The sequence below is a fragment of the Barbus barbus genome (genome assembly GCF_936440315.1).
Source record: "Barbus barbus genome assembly, chromosome: 40".
NCBI lineage: Eukaryota > Metazoa > Chordata > Actinopteri > Cypriniformes > Cyprinidae > Barbus > Barbus barbus.
In genome coordinates, this window is record NC_136718.1 from 14944604 (window position 1) to 14964511 (window position 19908).

Here is a 19908-nt window from a genome sequence, read left to right on the forward strand (position 1 = left end):
ACCTTAGATGGCCTTAGGATAAATATATTTTTATCACAATTTAATTTTTGGGTGAACTATTCCATTAAGCCACCTCTATTTCATAATTGCTTAAATACTTAAGTACAAATAAATGTGTTTTACTCTGATTGTTAACTGAGTGAAAGTTTGACACCCATACTTAAAATTAAAAATGACTTTTATATCCATTATCAAGGCTGGACTGAGTCACTCCTTACTGAGTCACTCCTTCAAATTGGCTAAACCCCTATAAAAGACAGTGTAAATACATCATCCATCAATCATGATAATGCGCGAGAAGATCAAATTAGGGCAATGAAGACCATAATCCTGAACTCAAGGGCCTGAAACCCACTGAGGAAATAACTGAAGAAAAACGGCTGGAAATGTGTTGGGAACCAAGTATGTGGTGAAGTGATGGTGCCATAGAAATAAGTGAGGATTTTAATTTTGTGCTGTTATATTAAAAGGAAAAGCATGGAGAATTAATAGAGTTGAGAGGATGCTCAAAGGTTGCAGAAAATAAAGGTACTGTAATTCAGGATGTCATAATAGAATAAGTAATAAGTAACTCCTATTTCCTATCACACTGCGGATGCGTTTTGGAAACAATTGGTGCCCTGAACAGAAGTTGTTTAAAAGTACTGAACCTCAGACCTCTAACATATTTGCATGTAGCTCCCTTAACATTCACTGACTGCCAATATTTTGAGTTATACAAGCTTGACCAGAATATAACCTTTGAGTAAAAAAAAAAAACATAAGTGAAAAAGTTCATGAACCCTATTAAATGATCTGTACTGGAACTGATATGCAACATATTTTCATCAGATTTCCAATAACAATGCACATTTAAACAGTCACGGATTAGGTGGTTGATTGATCAGCCCTGTCATCTGTAAAATTCTGTATTCATATCATAATTCTGAAGGATCACAGAAGAAGATTTGCTGAAACATCCTCTCTTCAAATGCAGTTGGCATCCTGCAATTATCCATGGAAGAACAGACCAAAGATTTTATGAAATTAAACCCTAGAGGGGAAGATATAGATCAGCAGACATTTCTTGCTCATAACATCTTTGTTCATGAATCTCCATAGATCTATTGTGTACTTGTGAATCTGACAAGAACACAGTAATATCTAATATGATTTACCGCCTCAAGACCTGGATGGCTTACAGTCATGAAGAGATCAATGAATTCCAAGTTGTATCAGGAAATTCTGAAGCAAAATACGTGGCCGTCTGTGTGTGATCCAAAACGATTAAAAACGTCCACATATTAGAATAGAAATTCAATATTGACCTCAGCCTCATAGGAATACTGTGGCACGAATTCAAACACACTGTTCAAGCAAGACAATGCAGGAATGGGTCAAATGTAATTTATTTGCTATATATATATATCGACCAACTGACTGTACCTCATCCTGCTTGTTACAAGACTCCCCAACAAATAAATAAATATATAGACATGAAATAATGCAACATTGACTGTAAAATTGAATTCAGAGCATGCAGTTTAGTACATCCAAGTCTTTTCTGCATCACCTTTATCAGTCTCTGACTCTGACTCACTCCCATTGACTATCATTGGAAACACTTCATGGACAAAGCTACAGGATATTTAATCACAAAATTATAGAGTCCTTGACATGTCTATTAGTTCATAGACTTGCATAATCTACAAATAACATTCCACATATTTTCCCCAGCTGCTGTATTTTGTTAGCGATTGCAAAGGCTGTTGAACGGCAGTGGGAAATTGCTATTTCTTCTGACTCATGTTATTGGAAATTATATTTTCATTTAAGAGTCCTAACGTTATTTTTATATAGTATATAAGATTTAAGTCTGTCCCTTGGGGTTTCCACTCAGAACAGCGTGCTATTTTTTTCCACACACAAAGGTCCAGCTGTAAACAATCAAAAAAGAAATTGATGTCAGTGAGACTGTCAACTTATATTATTTAAAAAACTGTGCATGTGGTTTTATGGCTGAGAATCAATTTGAACAGACTTCATTGGTTAGGCACAAAGATACATTTATCTGTGATTTGTTGCCCTCTGCTGCCCAGAATCACTCTTGATACATCAAACCTTTTGGCAGTACGTTGGCCTGTAAGTAACAATGTCTGCAGAAAAACAGTATTCTCCAAATATTTTTTCTTGGTTTAGAATCATACAGAACATTCGGCAAAGGCCCCCAAAAGGGATAATCCTTCAACTGGAGTGTTGATGTTTTCTTGTCACCAGTGTTCACTTGGACCCTGTTTGCTTGGACTGTATTAAGTGTACTGCCAAATCTCCTGCTCCCAAAAGTCCCAACACTACACATTTTGAATACATTCCTTATCAAACACACAGATTTAACTCTTTAGCTCAGTGATAGAGGACTCCAAGATTTCAATTAGGCATCTGATATGTGAGAAACCAAACAAATGTGCATTATGGGGGATTGTTAAAGGGTTAGTTCACCCAATAAAGAAAATTCTGTCATTAATTACTCACCCTCATGTTGTTCCAAACTCATAAGACCTTCGTTCATCTTCAGAACACAAATTAAGATATTTTTGATGAAACCCAAGAGCTTTCTGGCCCTGCATAGACAGCAATGCAACTGACACGTTCAAGGCCCAGAAAGGTAGTAAGGACATTAGTCCATATGACATCAATGGTTCAACTTTAATTTTATGAAGCTATGAGAATACCTTCATCATCTGTATATTTTGGTTTGAACAAGTAAGGCTGGACAAAAAAAATTGCAAGTCATCCTCTCTGTCAAAATCTTCAGACATTTTTACGAAGACTGTTTTATGTACAGTGTGCGTCTTCCTCTGCATGCAAAAAGCACAGCGCATCCGAGTTGTATCAGAATTCAATGCGTTGTGGTACTGTGGTGAACGCACATCGAAGACTGACACGGAAGAGAAGAAATTGTTGAATAAAGTCATTGTTTTAGTTTTCCATGTGCACAAAAAAAATGTTTTTGTACTTTCATGACATTACTGTTGAACCACTGATGTCAAATGGACCATTTTATACTACCTTTCTGGGCCTTGAATGTAGAAAGCTCTCGGCTTTCACCAAAAATATCTTAATTTGTGTTCCAAAGATGAATGAAGGTCTTACGGGTTTGGAACGACATCAGGGTGAGTAATTAATGATAGAAATTTCAATTTTGAGTGAACTATCCCTTTAATGTTATTTTAGAATTTGATAAAATCAAAGAACATTTTAGTGCTCACCTCTTATTTCTACCAAAATGGAGATGTATCTGCTGTGACTTGTTTTGTGAATTTTCCTTTTTGAGTGAACTAACCCTTTAAGGCACATCCAATTTTTTAGCCTATGTTCAATTTTAATTTGCCGGTGATCATACCAGCTTAGTTGAAAAAACAATAAAACAATTTAAAGAGGACAACATTTTATTATGTCTCTGGATTACCAGCGAGTCATTAAGGATTTGTGCAGCAGTCCAAATTTTAACCCTACAGCAATGATTCTCAACCAGTGAACAATTTAAAATGGTTAAAAATTATTTCAATTGAAACTTTATTTTAGGAGTGTGACTTCTAGACCTGGAAAAGTCACGTAAATTGTTCAAATCAAATAACTATATTCATATATTGTGTGTACATTTTTCTATTTATGCCAAGCGTTCATATATTTTATGAGAAAATTAAATATTTAATCAAACTGAATATTGTTGTGGACAATGGGAGCCTTGGAGCCAAAAGGTTGAGAACCACTGCTTTACAGTATTCTAATTATACTAATCTGAAAACTGCATGACATGATGGAAAATGTAGCTGTTTAATTCAAAAGATGACAGTATGCCAGATGCAGACTTATCAAAATACTGTTAAGCACTGCATAACAAAAGACAGAACAGGAACATAAAGTTCCAAACTAACTAATGCAACATCAGACCAACATCGAGTATTAATCATAAATAATACCCCAGCATAAAGTCTAAAGAATAATACCATCTCATGGACATTCAAAATATGAAGTCCATTTAAACACCCAACAGTTTAAGACAGATAAAAAAAAAAAGTAAAATGCTGTAGTTTATACAAGTATAATATAATTATGTAAATGGACAGTTGGAGGTTTGTTCAGGGTCAAAGTAAGCAAAAAAGGTATAAAACCAAAATGAATATGTTGTGTTTGAGGATAACATGGTAAGGATAGATAAAATGTGGAATGCAACTGAGTTCACATGCAACTGAGCAGCAGAAATGTGTTCACATGCAACTGAGCAGCAGAAACACAAATCCAACGCAAGACCCTCATCATAAATACTGTATTCGCATAGCACTAAAACAATATAACCTTTCAGATACAATATGATAAATCTATAAACTCTGCAGTTCCCATGGAGAGACCACTATGCCCAAGAAACACCACAATCACAGCGCTGAAGTATGTTGTATTTTATGTAACACCATCTTCACCCCTGATCCCCATAAAAGCTGCTGTATTCAAGAATAAATCTGGTCTCAAGTGACAAGAGACACAAAATGAAGTGCAGAGGTCCTTAAGAAGCTGATGTCTGAAAGTAAAATGGAGAGAGGAAAAGATAATGGTGAATGTCAGAACTACATCAAAACATCACAGACAGAACAAAGAACACTTAGGTGGATGTGACATATTTCAAGAAAATCTCTGGAGGAAGTTAAAACATTATGCTGAGTACACACTAAAAGATTTTTAAAATCTTATAAGATCTCCAAAATGTGAGAGACCACAAACATGAGGACAAAAAAATCCTATATTTAACCATTTTGCTCCTATAGTGTGTGGTGTGCCACGATGTGACAAAGATAGCACACCACACACCAACAGATTTTCAACCAGAGTCCCGACTGTGAACACGAGAAATCTCGCAAAATCTCTGGAGACTTGAGAATAAACAAGATTTTTTTTTTTTTGCAATTTTAGAACAAAGAACATACAAGGGCAATAACCTATACATTACATCAAATACAATAATAAACAAAACAAAAAAAACAATAAATTCATTAAATTAAAAAGGGAAAGCAATAAGAAAATTACATTTCCTTAAACAAGTATAAATAATTACAAATAATTCAAAGAATAGATTTAAGGCTTTAAAGTCCAAGTCTTTGGTAATGGCAGGACGAAATTGCGATGATAGTGTCCAAATTGCTTCCGTCAGCTCGCTTTCTGATTGAATATTGTTAACATAGATTCAGTCACTCTTAACAACTCACACCACAGGAAAATCTGATAAGATAATCTTTAGAACCACCAAGATAATCGGGACATTACCTAGGATTTAGGGCTGCCACTAACGACTATTTTTATTTCGATTAATCTATCGACTAATTTATGGATTAATTTCCCACACACAAAAAATCAACAATTTTACTTAAGAATATTTTATTAAACCAAATGAAATCCAAACACTTTTTCACACAGGGCCATGTGGGTTTGGATTTTGTTTTCCCTTCATTTAAAAACTGCATGTTGTGTTTACTTGTGTTATCTTTGATTAATATTTAAATTAGTTTGATGATCTGATGCTTTTTATTATAAAAATGTAACGGAACCATTAAAATGGAATCCAGAAAATAATGGAAAACAGAATTTGGTACAGATAAAACTGTAAAACTCAATTAATTAGACAGGCTTTTTGATAAATAAATAAACATAAATAATACCATTTTATTTAACCATTAAAACAGAGTATAGAAAAATGAAAATTAAAAAAAAAAATTGGAAATAAAACGGATTTCATAGGGCCCCAATAATTATAATAAAATAAAATGTGTGATAAAAATAGAAGTGAACAATAGCTTTTAAAATGGCTTAAAATACATATATAATAGCAATGACGCAATTATAATTAGTTCAAATAAAGTATCAAAAGCAAGAAATCATATGGTTTTATTGAACAAAACTGTTCAAATACATAATGTATTATAAACAATAGAGCTAATGTAGATTACGCATCACAACAAAGGCCTGCAGGAGGCACCGACGACCAGATGATTGTTTTTACACATTACTGTTTAATATCGACCAAGCACCATTTAATTCAAATGTCCACTTAATCTTTAATATTTGGCCATTTCTTTAGGACAGAAATGCTACAGCCGCTGTAATTAAAAAATGTGTGGACATCAAACCGTGTAAACTCAGAGTGAGGGTTTGAGCTTTTATTTTGAAATCGCGATGTATTCTCCTGTGTTTGAGTAGATTTATCTTACAAATCTGATGAAATGGCGCACGTTGCGTTCCCAGATGAACGTTATAATAAACACAAAGTCACATCAACATGCAGAGATGAGTTTGAGTCGCTCTACATGTAAATGATAACAGTTTCTGTGGAGCTACTGTGAACAGAGCCGCTGTGAAATGCAGGTGCTTAACTACACGCATGGAAATAATTAAAGCGCTTATACTGTGTTAGAACTGCATTGCATATAATTATTTAATCATAGCGTTTGGGAGTTCACAATTATGCTTAATTATGATTTTTAAATGGGTTTAATATATCATGCAGCCTTGGAAAATAGTCTAATAATGTGTTTTATGGATTCTCGTCCGTGAAATGCGCCACTTCCGGTATTTTGTCGGTTAGTCGACACGAGCAAAATGAAGTCGACGATTTTTAATAATCGACTAGTCGACTAAAATCGACGAATCGCGACAGCCCTACTAGGATTGTCGGAAGGGGAGAAATCGGCCCAAAATCAGCCCAATTATCTTGTGTACCCAGCATTAACAGCTCTACCAAACAGGAAATGAAATTATCAATAACTCAGGCTTGTGGCTCCTGGCAATGGCAAAAAAGATAATGTGCAAGAAGTGCTCAGTACCAAACAGTGGTGGAGTGGTCCTGACTCGGTTTAGATCTCAGTGGTGAGGGGACCGCCGCTCTGGATGTTCCTCATGATAGACTGAACCACTTCTGAGGTAGTGCCCTGACCCCCAATGTCAACTGTGTGCAACTGCAACAGAAAACATTACAACATGCTTAGACATATGATAAAACATCATCTGGACTCTTCTGAAAATTATTTGATTCTCATTGTTAAAATTGTAATAATACTACTTTGGAACTAAGAACCTAACACACTGGTTTGTATTTTATGATACAAATTTACTACAAAGAGTTAGCCTATTTTATGCACCAATCCTAAGAATATCTGAGTCTAACTGGTACCTTGATGAACAGGTATTCACAACCGACAAAATTCCTATTTGTTAAATCCAGCTGTGATCTAAAACCTGCTTTACAAGAAGTGCTAAAATGTGGTAGGTTAATTAGTTTGAGAGTGTAGGTGTGACTGACCCTGGTCTCGTTCATGGTGGTGAGAATCGAACCGCGGATCATGTTGGCATATTCATGAAGTCTGAAGAGGAAGAGAAGGCACTACTAAAAAAATCATATCCTAAGCAACGTACTACAGTAATACTATAGAAAATGCTGTCAGTGCATATTTAGCTTATTTTATACAACAGGGAGATTCTGGCTGTTCATCAAGTTAGAGATGTAAGAGCTGACAAACAACCAGAAAGGCAAAAATAGGCAAAACACATAAGCTTCTCCTTCAAAACTTACTTGAGATGATCTAACATGAGGCAGCTGGCAAGCAGCATGGCAGTGGGGTTGGCAATGTTCCTGTTGGCAATACTCTTTCCTGTATTCCTGGTGGCCTGTTATAACAAATTTAGTATCATTCAAATGTCATCCGAAATTTACATTTCAATTTCAGTGACATAAAAACGTATCTTATAACACAAGCACATCTTAAACTCTGGATTGTGAATGTTAATCAGCCCACATGAAGTAACGTTCACTCAGTAGTTAAACTACTGAATCGTGCACTGCTGTTTAAAGGTTTGGGGCTGATAAGTTTTTTTTTTTTTTTTTTTATATGTTTTTTTTATGTTTTTGAAAGTCTCTTGTTCACCAAGGTTGCATTTATTTGATCAAAACATTAGAGCAGATATAATTAAAATATTATTAAAACTTAAAATAAAATAATTTTGTAAAACACATTTAGAATGTAATTAATTCCTGTGATGGTAAAGCTGAATTTCTTCAGTGTCCCATGATCCTTCAGAAATCATTCTAATGTTGTGATTTGGTGCTTCAAGATACATTTCATATTATTATCAAAGTTGAAAACAGTTGTGCTGCTTAATATTTTTTATGGGAACAATGATCCATTTTTTTAATGAATAGAAAGACCATCACAAATGGCTTAACTGTCACGACGGATCAATTTAATGCTAAAAACAATTAATTAAAAAATGTTAGTGTAAAAAACGTTGTGTAGTACACTAGCTAATAAGACTCTAAAAATATAAGAATTATTATGAGGGGACGTTTTCTAACTTCAGCAAGTGAGGATTGTGCTAATCGCCTCTGTTTTTTCCTTCAGACCAACCGTTTCAAACACGGCGTAATCTCGCCCATAGTTGGCACCAGGCACCAGACCAGGTCCACCCACCAACCCAGCACATACATTGCTGACCACATTCCCATAGAGGTTAGGCATCACCATGACATCAAACTGGTGGGGCTTAGAAACAAGCTGAAAGAACGAACATAACCACAGTAAATACAGTATTTGAGCTTTTTTTGCTTTCTCATAACACATCAAAACTGCGTGATTTGTGCATGAGTAATTCACCTGCATGGTGGTGTTGTCTACAATCATACTATCAAACTCAATGTCTGGGTATCCAGAGGCCACCTCCTTACAGCACTGCAAGAACAGCCCATCCCCCAGTTTCCTGTTAGGAGAAGAGTGTGAAAACACATTACAAGACCAGTGACATTCTCTGCTGTGATACAAGTGTGATTCAACAGTACAGATGACAAGCGGTAGACTAACTAACATGATGTTAGCCTTGTGGACGGCCGTGACCCTGCGGCGACCTTTATCTCGGGCCAGTTTGAAGGCATAGTCAGCGATGCGGAGGGAGTTGTTCCGTGTGATGATTTTTAGACACTCCACAACTCCTGGTACACTCTGAAACACACAGGAAATTATTATTTATTAGGGCAGTGGTTTTCAAACCGGTCCTGGAGGCACCCCTGCCCTGCACATTTTGGGAGTTTCTCAAACGGAAGGCTGCATCCTACAAAGGCTGCATTTCTCGGCTGCCACGTCATCAAACGTCGCTGAAGGCCATCTCAATCGGAAGGATCCTTGGAAGACAGCCTTCATTTTGCGTCCTTCATTCAGCTGAATTTGAAGGATGCATGGGATGTATCCTCCGCGACCGTCAATCACCCACAATCCTTTGTACCCATTCCATTTCATGAAAATAAACTGACGAAGAACGAGTCAGTACTAAGCTTGTCTGAATTTATTATGAAATCGAAGAGAAAAATAATGTTTTCAGACATGAAAGGATAGATGTTATATTTTGTTTTGGTGTAAATTACTTACTAAAAGCTAAACTACCAATAATTTAAGCCACAGGGAGATTGTAGATGGCTGTGATTCATTGCATTGCATTAATAGAAAGCCAAATAATATAAAGATTTGTAATACAAAGTATTTTTCCAAAAATAAGTTCTCTTTCTTACATTCGTTCAGTATCTCACTATGGGAACGTATATAAACCGCAGCTACCTGCCATTTCGGCATTTCTTGCTCTCTTCCCCGTGAAGATTTCGGAAGCTGGCTCAGCAGACTTCGGGAATTATTTGCTTAACAGTTTACAGACGGAGCCCCAAGGTAATGTCCCGAACGCAATACATTCCTAACGTTTGTTGAGCGACTTCACTTAGAGTGAGATAACTAACGCGTCAAGGCTAAAACCCGAGAGCGGAGACTCCGCGTTGCAGTAGCTAGGAAGTCAGACCCATGTCTCTCTGCTCAACCCAGAGAAGAACCGATGGCGTGTCCGCAGGCCGCCAGTCCGTAGGGTGAGATGATGGAGAGGGTATCACCCATCCTTCCCCTGCTGTTTGAAGATCGTTAGCGGGAGAGGAAGATGATGATGACGAAGTATCGTCGGCCATCCTCAAGGACAAGGATGACGACGCTATTCTTCCCCCAAATCAGTCGCGTCCACCGAGTGCTCAGGATGTGAGACTGAAAGAGATTTGTATAATGGAAAGTGACTTCCTGTCTCCCTCCAGCGAAGCAGTTCATTCCAGCTGTCCCTGCTTGTGGCGCTGAAATGAAGAGGTTTTGGGACAAGTCTTTTTCCCACCGTGTGCCCGTCAAGGGTTTCTCGAGGCTGAATGTTCAGAGAATGGAGGATTTGGGGATGGCGGATCCTCCTCCTGTTGAATCATCCGTGGCTAATCATTTGCATCCAAGTCACAGGGCAGCGCTCTCTGTGACCGGAGCCTCGCTGCCAGGGAAAACAGAGTGCTTCGCCACCTCTGTGTTTCAAAAGATCTAAGTCATCTGCACTGGCCATTCATGCATTGAACGTCACGACGTCCCTCCTTACTGCCCATCAAGCGGAGTTATTAGAGGAGATGGGACGACAGCTGGACTCCGGATATCCCAACCCAAACGCTCTGGGAGGAGAAGTGTGTCATCACAGATTTAAACCTGTACACTTCCTGCGGAGCAGTTCAAAGCTGCGGTCGGTGTATGGTCTTAGCAGTTGTGGGAGAGAGATCGCTATAGCTGGGTTTGTCAGGCCTCTCTGACAAAGAGAAGGTGGAGTTTTTGGATGCCCCGATTGATCCAAAGGCCATGTTCGGAGCGACGGTAACAGCGATATGCGTCAGCAATGTGACCTGTGGAAAAAAGAGGGAGAGGCATTCGAGGTCTGTCTCCCCAGAAAGCCAGCAGCTCGGCCTTATCACCCGAGCCGACCGAACTTTCCGACCTTCAGGGAGAGGTGGACATTCTGACTATCAACCTTCCTGTCCGGCTCCACCACAACAGATGGGAAATGCGGGCCCTCAGTCAAAGCCCGGCTTCGTGAGACCTAAACAGTCTTTCGCAGCTGCAGCTATATTAGGGAAAATGTGCGGGAAACAGGCAAAGCTGTGTGAAAGTCCATTGAGTGGGTGCACAAAAATACTGACCTCATGCTCCAGACTGCTGTACTCGCCCTCTGTATTTTCTCTAATGATGATGATGTCGATGTTTTTGTGGCGCGTCTGAACTCCAGGAAGTGACTGGCAGTGCATCACATTGGCGTACAGATCCAGACTCGTGCTGAGAGAGAGAGAGAGAGAGCTATGCTGAGAGCGAACTGAAGTGAATTGGTCTAGACACTCTGCCATCACTAATCAAACTCAAACTTAGGGGCCCAACAACTTCTTACAACTTTCATATACAGCAGCATAAACATCTGATGGGGCCGGTATAAACAGATTGTGTAATCATTTGTCTTTCAGGCTTACCGTAGAAGATTGTTCCGTGACTTGTGGTTAGGGGGCATTGTGTGGTTAGTCTCAATGTTACCTGAATAAAAAGATGAAAATGAAATCCAGTTTTGTTATCTATCTAATAAAAACAGCTTGTCAGTTACTAGCTGCAAGTACAGACCCTTAAGAGCAACTCCATTGCGGCGAATGGCCATAATTGCATTATTAATGTCGTCCTCACTGATTGATGCAGAATTTACATGCACCACCTCGAAGTCCACAGGAACACAGCTGAACCTATGATTTAACAGGAAAATCTTAATGTGGCAATACATTATCATCAGCCGATTTATATTTGTGTAAAGTACTGATTTGACAAACCTGAAGAGCTCTCGCACATGGTTAAGCAGTTCTGGTCCAATCCCATCTCCAGGAATTAATGTTACAGTATGCCGACCTCCATACTTGGCAGGAGGAGGCTGCAAATAAACATAATTAATAAACATTCAGTGGACATATTACACGTGCATGATAATCGGGGAAATAAGTGAGGTATATGACAACATACTTTTAGGTTTACATTTATGGTACTCCATACTTACTATGATTCGTCCCTTCAAAACAGACGAGGGCCAGACGTGAAGAAACAAAAAAAATTACAGTTAGTGATAGAGAATTATGAACCAAAATTCATTCCTTAAGCTCACGTTTTCTTTTAATCAATAGCATAATTAGATAGATAGATAGATAGATAGATAGATAGATAGATAGATAGATAGATAGATAGATAGATAGATAGATAGATAGATAGATAGAATCAGCTGCCAGGTAAAGACAGCAAACCCACTGCGTATGTAGGTTTTCCTCTTTGACTGTTGACTGCTGCGCCAAAGACCTACAAAAACAGACCCATGAAGCATTACATGTTAGAACACGGCTGTGTTTCAAAACCTAGTGCGCTGCCTACTTAGACAGCAACATCTGATGACTACAACGTCAAAAATCTTGTCTACATTAGCAGCACTACGTTTTGAAAAACTGCCAATCGCTGAAAGCATCCTGAAACATCCTGTCAGTCACTCACAGTTGTATTGATTATAAATTTAAATATAAGTGATCAAATACGTAAGTGGATTGTTTAAGCTAAAATACAAGTATAATGCGGACTAACACTAAACTGCTGTTTAGCGAGCTCTGACCTTGTCTTACTGAAATGTCACGCTAATTTACCGCGCTGATAAACAACCTCGTATTATTATTTGTATGTACAAATTTTCTCTAGTCATATTGTGTAAATAAAATGCCTTGCCTTTGTTGTATTTCCCAACTGCCTTCCCAAGATTGGTTTTAAAGCTTTAGTAAGAGTGGCCATCATGACAGTAGTAAGTATGCTTGTGTGTTATATTCCGGACTAAACACCGACCGGTGGAGAATGGTTCCGGACTAACAGTTAGGTTCTTTCAAATAAGACTTTTAAATTAGTTTAAAGATTATATTAATTACTTTGCCACTGACAAATTTACCCTCATACAGATTTGTACATTTAAATACGTCGTTCTGCTATAATTTCTCAAAGCTACATTATTAAAGAATTTCTAGTACTACAAACCTATTTTACTTACTCTCTATTTATATAAATAACACTAATTTGTATGGATCATGCGTAATTTGCATTCAAGCTAAATAAACATTTGGAGGATAAGCGATGCTATTTGCATATTGGGTGCGCACAAGAATCACGAGCTCTTAATTTGCAACCCAAACCGGAAGCGTGTCATAATTCAGCTAAACAAGCAATTAAAAAAGAGAATATTGAAGCAAATATAAAAATATCAAAATCTGAAGGGAAGAGTATTGTCTGGAAAGAAGCAGTTCGAGAATGGCAGCGTAAGTGGGACAGGGAAGCTAAAGGAAGACATTTGCATGCTATTCAAAATAAAGTTGGTACATTGAGGAACTGGGGAGGGACTAGGAGAGAAGAAATAGTGATGACAAGATTAAGAATAGGACACAGTAATTTAAATAGTACATTACACATTATAGGGAAGCACCCTACTGGTTTGTGCGAGTACTGTCAGTCATTAGAAACCATAGAACATGTATTTATAAGTTGCAGAAGGTATGAAGAACAGAGGAGAATTATGATGGATGAATTAATAAGAGATGGGTTGACAGGGGCAGGTATAAAAGATATACTGCAAAATGGTGTAATTAAGCAAGGCAAGAAAAATATTTGTAATTTTTTAATTAGAGCAGGTTTGATGAAGAGAATATGATCGCGGAAAACAAGCTGGAGGGAATAAGCTGGAGTAACATCGCAAGAAAATAACCCAGAAGATGGCGGTAATGCAACGCTCATGGATGCAAACCGCCGTTAAACCTCAAAGAAGAAGAAGAAGAAGGAGGAAGCGTGTCATCGGGATTGGTGTATTGCAACAGACGTAGTTGTGTACTCGTTAATTGTTCGTTATATTTGTTGCCGACTATTCAGTCGACACTGTTTTTTTAAGATGAACGTGCTGCGTTGAATGCGAGCAAATTAGTCGTGACAAAGTCTTTGTAACGTGTGTTTGGATTCCATGATTGCCATCCCATTTACACCACATCCCAGTAGACTGTAGTGTGTATCTGTTGTCTAGGTATCAATTCCAGGGAGGTTTGCTTCCCAACTGACTGACAGGTCTAATGTCATATAAGTGGGGATTGTTTAAAACTATGTTTGAAATATGTTAGCCATTAAACGGCCAGCAAGCCTTTAAAATAAAAATATTTGACAGAAATGGGCAACAGTGTTGCCAATTTAGCTATTTTGTAGCTAGATTTAGCGACTTACCCACCCCTTTTGAGATTTTTTTTCAAAAGTTTAGGGACAAATATAGCAACTTCTTGGACAAACCTTATCTAAGTTCTCATCTTGCCCACTGATCTCTATTCATCTTTATATAGATCAGTGAATTTGGCATTAGGATGTCATCTAGTGACATTTAGCTACCAGTTTTAGCTACTTTTAATTGAAAGCAGTTGGCAACACTGATGGGCAACAAACTTGCTCAAAAGTATGTGAACTTGATTTGAGCTGCATTTCCTGAATGACAGGCTGCTCAATCTAGTTTAACAAGACCTCCAACATTTAACTTGGAAACGTATGCTCTGTTCATGATTAACTTTTTCATTAATGTTGCTGCTTATTAAAGTTAATGTTCTCATTTACTCCAAACAGAATCTTATCACATTGGCCATTTGCTGACCAGATTTTTACATCTGTTTACCATGAGGCTTGCAGGTCTGTGCATTTCCATGCTTCTCATGTACTAGTGAAGTTTCCTCTCACACTGGCATTCAAATGCTATTTCCTTCCTTTGTATTGCCTAGTGGCACTCTGTGCTGCTGCTTTGGTTCTTTTGTTGGGCTTTACTTGGCTTCTAGCAAATATTTCTATATATATATGTTTGTGTATGTGCGTGTGTGTAAGTTTTGATGATTCCAAACTTTTTAGCGGTAGAGTGTGTGTACATATAATTTAAAGATAGTAAGTGACAGAATTAATCATAATTGCTGCAATAAAATATTACATTATATCAGCCAAATAAAAAAACAAATATCAACCATGCTGATAATACCTTGGTCGACCACAAGATTATGTAATATAATATCAGTCTCAGTGGCTTAATGGATATTCACAAAGTTTTATCGTTCATAGGTGGACAAGAAGAGCCCAGTCCAGGTAAAAATGACTTTACATTAAAAATGTGCATTTATACATTTTCACAAGAAACAATTAGGCAGTCTAATCGTGTAATGCAATAACCTGCTCTCCTGCAGGACCATGACCACGCAAGTACAAATGTGGCCTGTCTGCACCGTGTCCACCCAAACATCTCGCGTTCCGGCTGACCTCTGGTGCTACCAATGTCATCGGCCCCAAAATCTGTCTGGAGGATAAAATGCAAGTGGCCTGCCCTTTTCGCTGCTGCTTAGTTGCTGTTGGTCTCTTTAATTAGCTTGCATGAGCTCTCTCCCTATTTCTTGTTTTGTTTCCACTGGTATTCATCAAATCATCTTTGTTTTTCTCATGGCCATCACTACCAGACTCATAATCTTTTTGGGGAATGTGATGCAAGTAGGCGATTGTTTCTCTTTCCATGCCTATCTTTTGTTCATATTCCTAATCCATTTTCTGACCCTTTCTTAACTCCTACCTTAGAATTAAATGTCTAAATGTTGTTTTGAGATGCTATTTGACTTCTGTTTGTGTGGTCTTTCAGTCTTGTCAGCAGTGCTAAAAACTATGTTGGCAGAGAGCTCAATGTTGCCTTAGTAAATGGTAAGTCTCTCATTCTTTTATGCTGCTATATTTTTGCATATTGTATATGCATTGTTGATGACCATTCAATTTCCATTTCTCAGGGGTTAATGGAGATGTTTTGGAGATAAAAGCATTTGATATGTGGGCAGGAGGTAAGTTGACCTTTAGGGTGATGTATTACTTTGGTTTGGTCGCTGTTTTCTCAGCTCATAAAATGAGTGTTCTCTCTCTCTCCACCACAGAGGTTTCAGAGCTGCTCAAGTTCCTTCGTCCTCTCCATGGAGGAACGCTAGTATTTGTTACTTCTTTTGATGACCCGGCCACCAAATAAGGGTTTATTTATTTCTGCAAATCTACTTTTAAACCCAGATTACCATTGTTCTCTGATTTAATCACTCCTAAATCGAGAGCATGTCCGGGGCTCTTTTCCTCCATTGTTTCTTGGATTTACTTATTGTTAAACCCATTCACAGGTTAAATGATGAAGCTCGACGGTTGTTTGAGGAGCTGGGGAGCACAGCAGCGAAAGAACTGAGCTTCAGGGATAGCTGGGTGTTTGTTGGAGCCAAAGGAATAGAAAATAAGAGCCCATTTGAACAGGTAGCATTTATGGGAAGAAATATGCAAATTTTTGTATGCAAGCTCAGGTCAATTTTAAAAATCAGTTTTATGGGATAAACTTAAAGGGGTCATATGATGCTATATGATATATGATGCTATTTTAAAGATCATTATTTTGTGTATTTGGTGTAACAGAATATGTTGGCATGCTTTAATGTTCAAAAAACACATTATTTTTTAAATTCTATACATTATTGTAGTTCTTCTATGCCCCGCCTCTCTCAAATGTGATGTTTTCTACAAAGCCCCTCCTTCCAACAGTCTGTCTAGTGCAGTCTACTCTGATTGGCCAACTGACCCAGTGCATTGTGATCGGTCGAACACCACAAGCACGGGTGGGAAATGTAACACCCCTTACCATAATCGCGAGCTTCAGCTTTCAGTAGCAAATACTTGAACTAATAACAAAACATACTTACAGTCGCTGATTCAGAAGTGCCAGATTGTCATAGCAAAGTTGGAATTGACCCCTTTTTTTATTTTTTTTTTAGAAATAGCCTTCGTGCATAGCCAGCCTTGAACTCTACTAGGTTCTCGAAACAGTCGTCCATAAAGTGTGTTGCAAAACCACACCTTTCTTACTTTGCATGAACATTTGGGCGGCATTACGCAAATATTTCCACATCGTGAAGTAGACGTGTGGGGGTGTGTTTAAATGAGCCATTTTAGGGGGGCGTGGACGAGTCTTAAATTTGATAAAGAATATGTCTTTGGTTTTGAGACTTTAGTCTTTGCAACTTTAGGGATCTCATCTATGCACGAACAGCTTGTAACACTCCAAAGAGAAAGGAAAACTTGAAATCACATCATATGACCCCTTTAACTACTCACACTTAGCTTTATAACATCAGAACCTTTCTGTCTGAATATGGTTTTACCTTCTAATTGCCACCTGAGACCATCATGACTGTCATGAAATAGACCAAACTGCCCCTTTCTCTGTGACTGAAGCTAAACCCCAATCAAAGCCATTTGCTAAAAACACATTGAAAAAAAATTAAAAAAAACTCTTGTCTCTTCCTTGTAATTTTTGGAATGTTTTACTTTCCTTTAAACTTGGTCTTGAAACTTGGCACTGATTACTGGCGTGTTTTGCTCTTGTATAAGAAATAACTTCTGATCTTCATCATTTGCAAGTCGCTTTGGATTAAAACGTCTTGCTAAATGTTTTAATCAGTTAATTGCTGTCTCTTTAAAGCAAAAACGGCAGATAAAAAGCCTTGCAGTGTCTCTCCTCATTCTAGCTCATTTACAATTAATATTCAGCCAATTTGAGTGCAAATAGAGCTGTTCACTGTCTGAATGAGCTACAGTAAGAAGTGAGGGCAGAGTTTAGCTCTCGGTGCATTTTGAAGGATTAATAATGTACAGTTTTGGATTCTTAAAGCAGCTCTAGACTTTTTTCTCTTTCTTTCAGCGAATGAAGAACAGTAAAGGCAGTAATAAATATGAAGGCTGGCCCGATGGGTGGCTGCAGTCCTCTGTGCGCTCCTTTAGAAACTTAAGCCCTCCTGGGTGCTTTGAACTGTACGAACATTTAAAACGTGTATCAAGGAGCACTACGCATAAGTACAACTCGGCTGCCTAAAGATTTTACTCATTGGATGGTTCGAAGTGGATTTTCCTTGTAGAGCCGTCTGCTGCATTTCAAGGCGAAGAAGCAAATTGAATTGAAAATATAACTGGAAGTTGTCTGGTCCGGTGGAATTAAAATTGTTGTGATTGGCAGAAGAAGAATTGTTTTTATGAAGAAAAAATACAGGCACATTAAATATTTTTTAACAATATTTAAATAGTATGTTTAGAAAAAATGTGTAAAATTGATACTGTATCAAATCTGTGCCTAGAGGTTGTTCTGAAGGATCCCATTAATATGCATTTACGTTCAAAGACAGATTATTATTATATACACATTAAAGAATGTCCAGAGAGTCCATTAAAAATGCTCACCTATTTCTAATCCATGCTTGTAATAAGGTCAGTTTCATAAGACTCATCTCAATTAAGTTGCACCAATGTTCTTCCATGTGTAGTTTTTGTTCTTTGTAAAATGATGAAATTGAATGCACTGCATAGACAACCTTTGCTGGGAATCAACCCAAACGTAAAGGTTATTCATGTAGTTTTATTTAGGACAGCCTTTTACGTTTGTCTCCTCTCATAATAAACTCTCACAGATGTTTATCCCCTGTGTTTGAGCAGTGTATCGGTTGGCTTTTTGAAACGGCCTATTTTTGCAGTCACTGAAACACAGTGGGGTTTTGGCTAATGATACAGTTTGTTCTAAAAGTAAGTAACTTGTGGCTAACCCTTTTGCATACTTCTCACTTTTTAGTTCATATGCACAATGCAAACCCTTTTACAGAATCTCGTGATCACGTGTGTTGTCGGCGAATTAAAAATCACTCACTCAAGCACCATGGACAGCGGCATTACTGTTCTCATACACTAGAGGGCAGCAGAGAAGGAAGAATTTGAAACGCACCCTAAAATGTCTGTTTGTGTAAGATTAGAAAAGCAGTTTAAGTAGACTCAAGTTTCTTTTTCTGTACTTTCAAAAACTTTTTTTTTAGGGTATGGTAATATGATATATATATATAATATTATAAACATACATTAAAATTGATTTTATTAATGCAGTATATTTGTTTATAATTACTAAGTAATCCAATAGTGATTAGAAGGCTATGGCCAGGTTTCATAGACAAGGCTTAGCCTAACCCAGGATTAGGCCATAGTTCAATTAGGACATTTAAGTAATTTGTATAAACGTGCCTTAAAAAAAACATTACTGGAGTGCATCTTAAGACAAACCAATGGCACTGATACTATTTAACATCAGTCAGTGCAAGTTTCTTTCATTTGAAACAGCTCAGACTTACATTTTAGTCTAGGACTAGGCTTAAGCCTTGTCTGTGAAACCGGGGGTATGTTTTTCAATTTAGTATATCACATGCACTTAAGATTTGGGTTCATAACAGTGATAAATCGTATTCAAATTAGTCACTAGTATTGTTCCATTCCCAGTATTGTTCATTTACTAGACACTTTCTCAATGGTTTATTCGATTGTTACTGTTGGTAAATTGCAAATTATATAATTTTATGAGGATCTGTGGTTCGCATATTAACTATACACTTCAGACTATGAACTTGCAGGCTTACAAGTACTTTTATTTGGTACTACTAGTCTATCTATTTATCAAAAAGGTTGTTAGTAAAGCTTCACAATCAATGCATTAATATAAGTACATTTCAGTCATTAAAGTACTGTATAGCCATATAGTACTATTATATTATATTGAAAGGTTGGACTGTGTATTAGCTTAGCTTGCTAATTAGCATGCGTACAAGAATAAGAAGAAAGCATTTAGTTATATAATGTCTTTTGATTTATACATCACGCGTCTTACATTATGTATTTTCTTAATTAAGGCCACGTGAATTGCCAAGTGATATTGTTGAATCGGGATATGAATAGAAAAACCAAAACAAAAAAGTAAATTCAGACATGCCCTTTAACTAATAAGCAACAACCCTATTAAAATGTTAATTAATTATATCAGAAATCCCAAATCTCATTGTTTAATCAGACATTTACTGAGACAATGCGCGACCTCGCGTGGTCAGACAGAGGCGGCGGCGCGCAT

At 37.5% G+C, this 19908-nt stretch overlaps 1 protein-coding gene across 1 annotated transcript; it reads right to left on the minus strand.

Moving 5' to 3' along the window:
- Window positions 1-3312: 3312 nt before the first annotated feature.
- On the minus strand, window positions 3313-12752 carry LOC306859688 (isocitrate dehydrogenase [NAD] subunit gamma, mitochondrial-like). The gene is made up of 14 exons (XM_079400863.1): window positions 12642-12752; window positions 12180-12227; window positions 11714-11811; window positions 11514-11629; window positions 11369-11429; window positions 11048-11180; window positions 8884-9017; window positions 8676-8778; window positions 8430-8576; window positions 7598-7692; window positions 7328-7388; window positions 6852-6983; window positions 4262-4558; window positions 3313-4215 (listed from the first exon to the last, which is right to left on the minus strand). The coding sequence occupies exons 1-12, from the start codon at window positions 12705-12707 to the stop codon at window positions 6882-6884; spliced, it is 1164 nt and encodes a 387-aa protein (XP_079256989.1). The 5' UTR covers window positions 12708-12752; the 3' UTR covers window positions 3313-4215; window positions 4262-4558; window positions 6852-6881.
- Between the last annotated feature and the right edge of the window lie 7156 nt (window positions 12753-19908).

Excerpts from the sequence above, each read along its gene's own strand:
- LOC306859688 (XM_079400863.1), bottom strand. The coding sequence starts at position 12,707 with ATGATGGCCACTCTTACTAAAGCTTTAAAACCAATCTTGGGAAGGCAG. Across the intron at positions 9,018-11,047 it reads ACAGCAGTCTGGAGCATGAG|AGTGTACCAGGAGTTGTGGA; the intron begins GTCAGTATTTTT and ends TGTGTGTTTCAG. Across the intron at positions 6,984-7,327 it reads CCACCATGAACGAGACCAGG|TTGCACACAGTTGACATTGG; the intron begins GTCAGTCACACC and ends TTTCTGTTGCAG.